We start from the raw sequence: 12326 nt of genomic DNA, 5'->3' as shown, positions 1-12326 counted from the left end.
GACAGTGGGAGGAAACCGGAGCACCCGGAGGAAACCCACACAGACACGGGGAGAACTCCCCATGCAGACAGTGACCCAAGCCGGGAATCGAACCTGGGTCCCTGGTGCTGAGGCAGCAGTGCTAACCACTGTGCCACCATGCCATCCATATTTAAATCATATTTAAAATGAAAATATGAAAAATATTAAATAAACTAATCCAAGGTCAAAGAGAACGAGAATCTCTTGCCCAGCCAGAATGCATCTTGCTTTTTAAAAGAAACTCGGGATGAGATGGCAGAGGCACTAGCACATCGACTGAATAGAAAAACGTTTAGTGCCAGAGGACAGGTGGATAGCTTACATTGTACCCATGCCAGAGAAGGCAGACAGAACATGTCCAGGGAACTATAGAAACATCAGGTTAACATTGGGCAGTAATAAAAATAATGTAATTCTTACTAAAAGAGAAAACAGAAATGCATCTAGAAATAGATTCAGCCTGCATTACAAAAGGAAATCATTATTGAATTCTTTGCAGTAGAGCAAGTAGCTAAGGAGAATACAGTAGATTCAGTCTATTGACATTCCCACAAATGATAATTAGAGATTGCAGTCAGGGGACAACTGGCAGAATGGATTGCTAGTAAAGGCTAGTTTTTCTGAGTGGGAGAAAATGGAAAGTGCGGTCTTACAAGGATCAGTGCTGGGACCACTGTTCACAAAATTAATAATTTAGACTTTGGTATCAAAAACACAATTTCTAAATTCTGGATACCTGAATTAGAGTGTAGTCAATACTGAAGAGGATTTTAACAAACTACAAGATAATAACAAACTTGAAGAATGGATTTATAAGGAGACCATAAGACATAAGAGCAGAATTAGGCCACTCGGCCCGTCGAGTCTGCTCTGCCATTCATGGCTGATATTTTTCTCATCCCCATTCTCCTGTCTTTTCCCCATAACCCCGATCCCCTTATTAATCAAGAACCTATCTATCTCTGTCTTAAAGACATTCAATGACCTTGGTCACATATTATGTGGAAAATAAAAATCCAAACGGGGTTGAGTAACAAAGGGATCTGGGAATACAAATATCCAAATCACAAAAGGTTACATTGCAGGTCAATAAAGTTTAAAGTTTATTTATTAGTCACAAGTAGGCTTACATAAATATGGCAATGAAGTTACTGTGAAAATCCCCTAGTCACCACACTCCTGCGCCTGTTCGGGTACACTGAAGGAGAATTTAGCATGGCTAATGCACCTAACCAGCACGTCTTTCGGACTGTGAAAGGAAACCGGAGCACCCGGAGGAAACCCACGCAGACACGGGGAGAACATGCAAATTCCACACAGGCAGTTACCCAAGCCAGGAATCGAACCCAGGTCCCTGGCGCTGTGAGGTATCAGTATAACTACTGTGCCACCGAGCCACCCCCAATAAGGCAACAACCAAAGAAGCCAAGCACTGGGGATTACATCTAGAAGGATAGAATTGAAAAGTAAAGAGACTATTCTAAACTCATATTTAGCTTTAGTTAGATGTAGCTTGAGGGTGCTGTGTACAGCTCTGGTCACCATATTAATGAAAGGATGTAGAGGAGCTGGAGAGGAGACAGAAAAGATTTACAAGGATAAAGAAGGGATGAACAAGCTGAGTCTCTTCTTTAGAAAAGCGAAGGTTGACTGGTGGCTCAATACAGACCTTTAGAATTACAAAAATTTTTACAGATTGGATACTGCGAGTGTTTCAACTTCTGGGGTCAGGCAAAACCAGAAGCCATCAATACAAATGAGTTACCAAGAAATTAACTTCCTTATGCAGAGTGCAGTGATAATGTGGAACTCACCACCACAGGGAGTGGTGGAGATGAACAGACAGCACAAAGAAAGATAATTGCAATTGTTAGAGGTCAATCAGCTCTGTCCGTGGATATGAGCAGAATGTTTTTTCCCTCAGAGGGTGGTGGGTCTTTGGAACTCTCTTCCTCAAAAAGCAGTGGAAGCAGAGTCATTGAATATTTTTAAGGTAGAGGTAGGTAGGATTCTTGATAAACAAGGGAGTGAAAGATTATCAAGGTTAAATGGGTGGTCAATCAGATCAGCCATGATCTTATTGGATGGCAGAGCAGGCTTGAGGAGCTGAGTGGCTTCTAATACATATGTTCACATTTTGTATCACTGCAGGAGTTCCTCAGGGGAGTGTCTGAGGCCCAACCATCTTCAGCTGCTTCATCAATGACCTTCCTTCCATCATAAGGTCAGAAGTGGGGACATTCACTGATGATTGCACAACATTCAGCACTATTCGCGACTCCTCAGATAGTGAAGCAGTCCATGCATACGAACAATATTCAGGCTTGGGCTGACAAATGGCAAGTAGGATTTGCACTACTTGTGTCAGGCAATGACCAGCTCCAACAAGAGAGAATCTGACCATCTCCCCATAACATTCAAATGGCATTACCACTACTGAATCCCCACTATCAGCATCCTCGGGGGGGGCGATTACCATTGATCAGAAACTGAACTGGACTAGCCATATAAATACTGTGGTTCCAACAGGTCAGAATCCTGCGGCGAGTAACTCACCTCCTAACTCCCCAAAGCCTGTCCACTATCTACAACGCACAAATCAGGAGTGCGATGGAATACTCTCCACTTGCCTCCAACACTCAAGAAGCTCAACACCATTCAGGACAAAGTAGCCCATTGATTAGCAACTTCAACACATTCAACATCCATTCCCTCCACCACTGCTGTACAGTTACAGCCGTCCGTACCATCTGCAAGACGCATTACTGAAACTCACCGGGCCTCCTTCAACAGCACCTTCCAAACCCACAACCACTACCATCTAGAAGGAAAGGAGCAGCAGATGCCTGGAAATAGACCACCTGCAAGTTCCCCTCCAAGCCACACACGATCTTGATTTGGAAATATATCACTGTTCCTTCAGTATCGCTGGGTCAAAATCCTGAAACTCCCAAACAGCGTCGTGGGTGTACCTACACTACATGGACCGCAGCAGTTTAAGGCGGCAGCACACCACTCTTAAGGGCAGTTAGGAATGGGCAATAAAAATACTGGCTGAGCCAGTGACGGCCACGCCCCATGAAGAAATAAAAAAATATTCCTGATGGATTTAAAGAGAAGTTCAACATCAAAACGGAATTGAGGGTTATGCTAATAGTGTTGGAGAAGGAAGAATGGAGCATAACTGTTGACATGACCTGGTTGGGCTAAATGGCCAGTTTCTGAACTGCATATTCTTTGTATTCCCGTGTAGAGGTGGGCCATTCAGGCATCAGGAGTCAATTCTTCACATCAAGTTTCTCTCACCAACTTTCACAGATGCACCATAGAAAGCATTCCTTCTGGTTGTATCACAGCTTGATATGGCTCCTGCTCTGCCCAAGACCGCAAGAAACTACAAAGGGTTGTGAATGAAGCCCAGTCCATCACGCAAACCAGCCTCTCATCCATTGACACTGTCTACATTTCCCGCTGCCTCGGGGACTCTTTTTTAAAAATTCATTTGTGGTCACGGGCATCGCTGGCTGGCCAGCATTTATTGCCCATCCCTAGTTGCCCTTGAGAAGGTGGTGGTGAGCTGCCTTCTTGAATCGCTGCAGTCCATGTGCTGTGGGTTGACCCACAATGCCGTTAGGGAGGGGATTCCAAGATTTTGACCCAGCGACTGCGAAGGAATGGCGATATATTTCCAAGTCAGGATGGTGAGTGGCTTGAAGGGGAACTTGCAGGTGGTGTTGTTCCCATGTATCTGCTGCCCTTGTCCTTCTAGATGGAAGTGGTCGTGGGTTTGGAAGGTGCTGTCTAGGGACCTTTGGTGAATTGCTGCAATGCATCTTGTAGATAGTATACACTGCTGCTACTGAGCATCGGTGATGGAGGGATTGAATGTTTGTAGATGTGGTGCCAATCTTTCACCTTCTTCCATCGGGAAAAAGATACAAAAGTCTGAGGACACATACCAACCAACTGAAGACCAGCTTCTTCCCTGCTGCCATCAGACTTTTGAACAGACCTCGCACTAAGTTGATCTTTCTCTACACCCTAGCAATGACTGTAACACTACATTCTGCACTCTCTCCTTTCCTTCTCTATGAACGGTATGCTTTGCCTGTATAGCGCGCAAGAAACAATACTTTTCACTGTATGTTAATACATGTGACAATAATAAATCAAATCAAATGAAATGGTTTAGCGGAAATCTGGAACTCTTGTGATATGTTGGGGAGCAATTGCCATTTAGAAGATTGAGCTTTATTGAATAAGGACACCATGAAGAAAGGGAAGGTGAAACAAGGTCAGGTACAAATCAGCAATGATTTAATAGAATACTGGAACAGGCTCAAGGGTCTGGATGGCCTCCTCTTGGCCGGATTTCACTATTCCCAGGTCTGTAGCAAAACAGTTCAGATGCTGAGTAAAGCTCCCTCAACATCGCATCCACACACTGACAGAGTAGTGCCTCATACTTCAAACCAGTATCGTATGTTTCAGCAGCAAACAATGATAATGGATGAACTACCAAGAGTGTCCTTCAGATACCACACTTAACACCGTTTGCTCAAAACTTCTTTGAGGAGATTATTTGAAAATTAACTTCAGGTGGTCAAGCATTTATTTTGCTGATTCCAAATAGATTCCAACAAGAGGCATCAAAAAGAGGCAATGGCAGATGGTGGTAACAGATGTTACGTAGCTGTATTGACTGAGCTTCACTGCGTGCACTATGTTGCTGATCCGATTTGGCTGCGAGGCAACCTGATCAGCAGCCAGACATCAGAGAGTAACTGCAGGATGGCAGTCATGAAAAGAAAGGAGTTTAGGAGGAGAGTTTAATCAAACTGCAGGTGGAGGAAGAGAGATTCGGCCGGAAAAGAGAGAGCAGGCAAAGTAAAAACTGAATGAGAAAGAAGCAGAAGTAAAAATGAGAAAGACAAAGAGAAGAAAATGAAAGATAGAGAAGAGTCAGGATGATTAAAAAGTGCAAGCGATAGATTTGAGGGGGCAGCAGCTGAGCACGACAGGGCATCGTCACTGAGAACGGACAAAATAAATAATAAACTTGCACTTCTGCAGCACGTTTGCTGACCGTCCGTAAGCAATTTGCAGCAGATTTCTGAAATACAATCATGTTGTCATGAAGGAAACGTGGCAGCCAATTTGCAAACAGAAAGCCCCTGCAAACAGCTGCAAAGTTAAATCTGCAGACATGCTCCCTCAAAGGTGGAGTGCGCCATCATAGAAACCCTACAGTGCAGAAGGAGGCCATTCGGCCCATCGAGTCTGCACCGACCACAATCCCACCCAGGCCCTCCCCCCACATATTTTACCCGCTAATCTACGCATCCCAGGACTCTAAGGGACAATTTTTAACCTGGCCAATCAACCTAACCCGCACATCTTTGGACTGTGGGAGGAAACCGGAGCACCCGGAGGAAACCCACGCAGACACGAGGAGAATGTGCAAACTCCACACAGACAGTGACCCGAGCCGGGAATCGAACCCGGAACCCTGGAGCTGTGAAGCAGCAGTGCTAACCACTGTGCCACCCATCAGCACTGATCCTCCAGCAGAGTAGCATTCCTCAGTATTGGCCCTGCAGAAGTGCAGCACTCCCTCAGCATTGCCACTCCAGCAGTGCAGCATTCCCACAGCAGCCCTTCTGCCAATGCAGCACTCCCGCAGTACTCCCGCAGTACTACCCCTCTGGCAGTGCAGCACTTAATCAGTACTGCCCCTAAGATACTGTGCACTTCCTCAATGTCGATCCTCTCAGTGCAGCACTGTCTCAGTAATGTCCCTCTGTGCAATATTCCCTTAGTACAGTTCCTAAGGTAGTGCAGCGCTCTCTCAATACTGGCCATCTGTCAGTAAAACATTGCCTCAGTACTGACCCTCTGACACTGCAGCACTCCCTCTGCACTGACCCTCTGACAGTACGGCACTCCCTCAGTACTGACCCTCTGACAGCGCAGCACTCCCTCAGTACTGGCCCTTTGACAGCGCAGCACTCCCTCAGTACTGACCCTCTGACAGTGCAGCACTCCCTCAGTACTGACCCTCTGACAGCGCAGCACTCCCTCAGTACTGACCCTCTGACAGTGCAGCACTCCCTCAGTACTGGCCCTCTGACAGTGCAGCACTCCCTCAGTACTGGCCCTTTGACAGTGCGGCACTCCCTCAGTACTGACCCTCTGACAGTGCAGCACTCCCTCAGTACTGACCCTCTGACAGTGCAGAACTCCCTCTCCACTGACCCTCTGACAGTGCGGCACTCCCTCAGTACTGACCCTCTGACACTGCAGCACTCCCTCTGCACTGACCCTCTGACAGTACGGCACTCCCTCAGTACTGACCCTCTGACAGCGCAGCACTCCCTCAGTACTGGCCCTTTGACAGCGCAGCACTCCCTCAGTACTGACCCTCTGACAGTGCAGCACTCCCTCAGTACTGACCCTCTGACAGCGCAGCACTCCCTCAGTACTGACCCTCTGACAGTGCAGCACTCCCTCAGTACTGGCCCTCTGACAGTGCAGCACTCCCTCAGTACTGGCCCTTTGACAGTGCGGCACTCCCTCAGTACTGACCCTCTGACAGTGCAGCACTCCCTCAGTACTGACCCTCTGACAGTGCAGAACTCCCTCTCCACTGACCCTCTGACAGTGCGGCACTCCCTCAGTACTGACCCTCTGACAGTGCGGCACTACCTCAGTACTGACCCCCTGACAGTGCAGCACTCCCTGTGTACTGACCCTCTGGCACTGCAGCACCCACTTAATAATTAGTTTCCATGGGAGTTATGAGCTTTTGCCTCAACCTCAAAAATAGTTGTCCGCTTTCTGCATAAGTACATAATTCCACTTTCTACGTTTAAAAAGATGTTGAAGGTGATTAAACGATTTGATGAGGTAGATTGAGAGGAACTATGGGTTTTGATGTGGAAGTAGCCTTAAAATTAGAGGGAGCTTCACACAAAGGCAAGCAGGTGGAACTGCAATACAGATCAGCCATGATCTAACTGAATGCCAGAGCAGCTTTGAGGGGCTGAATGGCCTCCTCCTCTTCCTGTGCATGCACAGTCATCCCCATCTGAATGATTAGTGTGAGAAGTGGCCAGTTTCCCATCACGTCAAAGGCTCCAGCGCACCAGATATTACATTAGCAATTACTGACTGTGTCAGGCTGAATGCTTACTATGGAGTGAGTGTACAAACTGTGCCAATGGAGACCCAAACTATTGACTAACTGTAACAGCATGTCACCTTGTTTCAGTTCCTTTAAATTATTTTATAACTTCAGGAAAACCAAGGTGAAGTTTTATTTAATTATGTTTCAGTCTTTCAGATGCAATTAATTGCAGAACAGCCCAAGGAACTTTCGCAGACCTGAAATCATTTGCTGCCTCATCAGGTTTCCAGTTCGAAAAAGCTTACGGCCCTACACTTGTTGTTAAATTGTTTTTAATAAGTTGCAAGTTTTCTATGCTCATGAAGGAGGCAGAATTATAGAGCCTTGAAATAGAGGCTTACAGTGCCACCCACTGCACTTGCGCAGACTCGATCAAAGAGCTATCCCTCTGGTCCTGTTCTGCTCTTTCCTCTTGTCTTGCAAATATCTTCTTTTCAAATATTTATCCAACTTCCTTTTGAAAGTGACGACTCAATCTGCTTCCAGTGCCCTCTTAGACAGCGCGTTCCAGATTGTAATGAGTGAATTAAAATTCTCTTCTCTCCTGTATATTCTGCCTATTACCTTTGCTGTCTGGTTACCACCTGCCCTTGAAAACACTCTCCTCGATTTGTTCTATCTAAACCTCCAATCTTTAACGGCGCAATCAAATTTCTTCTTAACCTCCTTGATGATGTATGACAGGAGGGGGGAATGCCTCACCAGCTTGAAGTTGTGGCACTCTGAACACCAATGATTCAGAAGCATGGACATTCCTGCCATATGCAGAAAATGAAACTGCACTCCTGTTATTTGCAAGGTCCAATGTTTGTTGCCAGAATGCTGTCATCAAGCTAGCTCAGTGCCTGCAGCAGCGATTGCAAATTAGCTTTAAGACTCGAGGGCTTATCGGACAGCCTCATACACACAGCAGTGCTCCCAACACCACTGATGAGTCACGTGGTCTCGCGGCTGGGGACACAAATCGCAGAGCTATTTTACCGTTTGATTCAGCTGGGTTCAAAATGCAATTGTGATTGAAGTGCAGAGTCTCTCGGTGCAACGCTTGGATCAAATGTGGAATTATACAGCTGCTACTGCATGCAGCAGTTGAGGCGAATAACACAGAAACATTTAAAGGGAAGCAACCGAGAAAGGATGAAAGGGATATGCAGACAGGGTAAGATGAAGTAGGGTAGGAGAAGGCTCTTCTGGAGCGTGAACACTGGCATGGATCACTTGGGCCGAATGGCCTGTTTCTGTGCTGTAGACTCAGTGGCCCTGATTTTACCGGCAGGGTCGCCCGAGGCTCGTAAAATCGCGCACAAGGCCAACGGGGAATGCCACTGTGCGAGCCTCGCCCACCCCGAGTTGGGGGCAGCCGTGCCAGTAAAATCAGGGCCAATGTAATGGATAAAGTCAATCAGTTTGACTGACTGGGACTGGGCCATGTGAACCTTTACCTCTCATCGCCGCTCCATACCGGGATCATACCCAGTTTGTCCATTGCTCGTGTGTGAGCTCATGTGGGCGGCACAGTGGGTGGCACAGTGGTTAGCACTGCTGCCTCACAGCACCAGAGACCCAGGTTCAATTCCCGGCTTGGGTCACCGTCTGTGCGGAGTTTGCACATTCTCCCAGTGTCTGCGTGGGTTTCCTCCGGGTGCTTCGGTTTCCTCCCACAGACCGAAAGACATGCTGGTTAGGTGCACTGGCCATGCTAAATTCTCCCTCAGTGTGCCCAAACAGGCCCCGGAGTGTGGTGACCCAGGGATTTTCACAGTAACTTCATTGCAGTGTTAATGTAAGCCTACTTGTGACTAGCACAGTGGTTAGCACTGCTGCTTCACAGCTCCAGGGTCCCGGGTTCGATTCCCGGCTCGGGTCACTGTCTGTGTGGAGTTTGCACATTCTCCTCGTGTCTGCGTGGGTTTCCTCCGGGTGCTCCGGTTTCCTCCCACAGTCCAAAGATGTGCGGGTTAGGTTGATTGGCCAGGTTAAAAATTGCCCCTTAGAGTCCTGGGGTGTGTAGGTTAGAGGGATTAGCAGGTAAATATGTGGGGGTAGGGCCTGGGTGGGATTGTGGTCGGTGCAGACTCGATGGGCCGAATGGCCTCCTTCTGCACTGTAGGGTTTCTATGATTCTATGAATAAATAAACTTTAAATTGTATGATTGGCAAGCAACTCTCTGCTTGGAGAAATTTCCAATATGCACAAGAAAACATTAACTGTCGACTGTGGCCTGGCAGACAGTAAGGATGATGGAGGAGACTGTTGCTCCCAGTTTAAATTTCCAAAGTAAAGCATTTTTTCTGGAGGAACTCAGGGCTATAAATAAGGAACAGCTAGCATCCCAATCAAGTGGCTAATTAGTTTAAAACAGTTTAATTTCTGGGGTTAAAATGATCCCACAGTAATCCGAGTTGGCATGGAGATATGACCACAAAAACTTTCCTCGGTCTCCCTGAGTAAAATCAGCCAGTGTCTCTAATCCCGATAATTATTCAGTGAAAAGTCACCAAGGGGGTAGGACTCGTTTCAGCTATTGCAGCCCAATAACTGAATGATTTAGGACTGACCTTAAAGGCTCAATCACAAAGAATTTACATTTTCTAAGATCAGGACACCCCAACATACTTTACAGCCAATCAGGTACTGTTAAAGGGTAATCACAGCTGTAATGTGGGAAAGGCAGCAATCAATCTAAGTCCAGCTGGCTCCCACAAGCAGCCATGAAATAAATGACCAGATCCTCTGCTTAAATGTTGCTCGAGGCATAAATGAAAAAATCCAGTATTCCTGCTTGAAACAGTGCCAGAGGATTTTTACATCCACCTGCGAAGGCTGAGTTAATGGCCCTGATTTTACTGGCACGCCCGTCCCTCACCCATCCCACCCCAACCCACACCCCCATCCAAACCCCCACCCCCACCCACACCCCCATCCAAACCCCCACCCTCACCTACACCCCCACCCACACCCCCATCCAAACCCCCACCCCCATCCAAACCCCCACCCTCACCCCCATCCCGCCCCCACCCTCACCCATCCCGCCCCCACCCTCACCCATCCCGCCCCCACCCACACCCCCACTCATCCCGCCCCCACCCTCACCCACACCCCCATCCAAACCCCCACCCTCACCCATCCCGCCCCCACCCACACCCCCATCCATCCCGCCCCCACCCCCACCCACACCCCCACCCATCCCACCCCCACCCACACCCCCATCCAAACCCCCACCCTCACCCATCCCGCCCCCACCCACACCCCCACCCTCACCCATCCCGCCCCCACCCTCACCCACACCCGCATCCAACCCCGTACCCTCACTCATCCCACCCCCACCCATCCATTCCCCCCACCCTCACCCATCCCACCCCCATGCATCCATCCCCCCACCCATCCATCTTCCCATCCCCACCCCCCCACCCCCATCCTCCCACCCCCCCACCCATCCATCCCCCAAGCCTCATCCATCCCTCCCCCATGCATCCCTCCACCCTCACCCATCCATTCCTCCATCCTCACCCATCCATCCCCCCACCTATCCCACCCCCACCCTCATCCATCCCCCCCCAACCCTCAGATATGCCCCCCACTCTCCATTCCTATACACTTCAGTATACCCCTGTCCATTCCAGCCCTGACCCTCACCCACACTACCCGCCACCCTCACTCACCCATCCCACACTCACCTCATGGGTGAACTAGACAATAGTGAAATAGCAGAACTCCAGCAAATATTTTAAAGACGAAAACGTGGAATTTTTACCCGAGGATTGTCAACCAATTTTCTGTCAAGTTAGGCTTCCTGATGTGTATTAAACCCTGTTTGATCTCAGCGCTGGACCATGCTGCCTGACCAGGTACAACAAGGCACTTACCTGACCAGAGTTCACGCCAGGTGTAATGCAATCGTACCCGACACTTCTTCTGATAACAGATGAGCTTGTGAACTATCTGAACACATCGCCTGCAAACAGAAAATGGGGCAAGTATTAAACTAGCACCAAAAATGTTTTAAAAAGAAAAGTTAACCAGGTGAGCATTGGACTGATAGAAAGTGCATCTGGAGAGTTGATAATAGAAAACAATGAGATAACAAATGAATCGAAGAGGTAATTTGCATTAGTCTTCACTAGAGAATACTCGTAACGTCCCAGAATTAGCTATAAACCAGGAAATGGAAAGAAGGGAAGATTTCAGGAAAATTAGTCACCTGAGAAATGGTACTGAGTAAATAGCTGGCTGTAGACTGACAGGAGTCCTGGCCCAGATGGACTTCATCCTAGAGTCTTCAAAGAAGCTTATCTAGTGAGATAGTTGATGCATTGGTTTTAATTTTCCAAAACTCCCTAGATTCAGGGAAGATTCTATTCGATTGGATGATAGCAATGTAACTTCAGTTTTCAAAAAGGGAGACAGAGAGCAGGAAACTACAGACCAGTTAGTTTAACATCTGTCACAGGAAAAATGCTAGAAATTATTATTAAAGAAATTATAGCAGGGCACTTGGTTAATTTCAAGGTACTCAGGCAGAGTTAACATGGTTTTGTGAAAGGGAAATCAAGTTTAACCAACTTATTGGAGATCTTTGAGGAAGCTGGGAACTCAACTGTTTACAATTTATATAAATGACTTGATGAAGCGTTTGAAGGGATGGTTGCCAAATTTGCTGATGACACAAAGATAGGTAGGAAACTAAGTTATGAAGATATAGGGAAGCTACAAAAAGATATAATTAGGTTAAACAAGTGGGCAAAGATCTGGCAATCTGGAGTATAATGTGGGAAAATGTGAAATTGTCCAGTTTGGTAGGAAGAATAAAAAAAGCATATTATCCAAATGGTGAGAAATTGCAAAGCTCTGAGGTGTAGAGGGATCTGGGTGTCCTAGTGCACGAATCACAAACGCAAGTGTGCAGGTACAGCAAGCAGTTAGGAAAGGTAGTGATCAGCTGTCCGGGGCACGAGTGAAACCACATTTGAAATACTGTGTATAGTATTGATTGCCTTATTTAAGGAATCATGTAAACGCGTTGGAAACAGTTCAGAGAAGGTTTACCAGACTAATACCTGGAATGGGTGAATTGTCTGATGAGGAAAGGTTGAACAGGCTAGACTTGCATCCACTGGA

At 47.3% G+C, this 12326-nt stretch overlaps 1 protein-coding gene across 1 annotated transcript in view; it reads right to left on the bottom strand.

The window, feature by feature from the left end:
• The window catches only part of armh3 (armadillo like helical domain containing 3), a 170211-nt gene that overhangs the window by 67603 nt on the left and 90282 nt on the right, over window positions 1–12326 (bottom strand). The window contains exon 20 of the mRNA XM_078223039.1: window positions 11075–11163. Within this exon, the coding sequence (XP_078079165.1) occupies window positions 11075–11163 (89 nt within the window). The remainder of the gene's footprint in view (window positions 1–11074; window positions 11164–12326) is intronic.

This window comes from Mustelus asterias, chromosome 11, assembly GCF_964213995.1.
Source record: "Mustelus asterias chromosome 11, sMusAst1.hap1.1, whole genome shotgun sequence".
Classification (NCBI taxonomy): Eukaryota; Metazoa; Chordata; class Chondrichthyes; order Carcharhiniformes; family Triakidae; genus Mustelus; species Mustelus asterias.
This window is presented reverse-complemented; position numbering and strand designations above follow the sequence as displayed.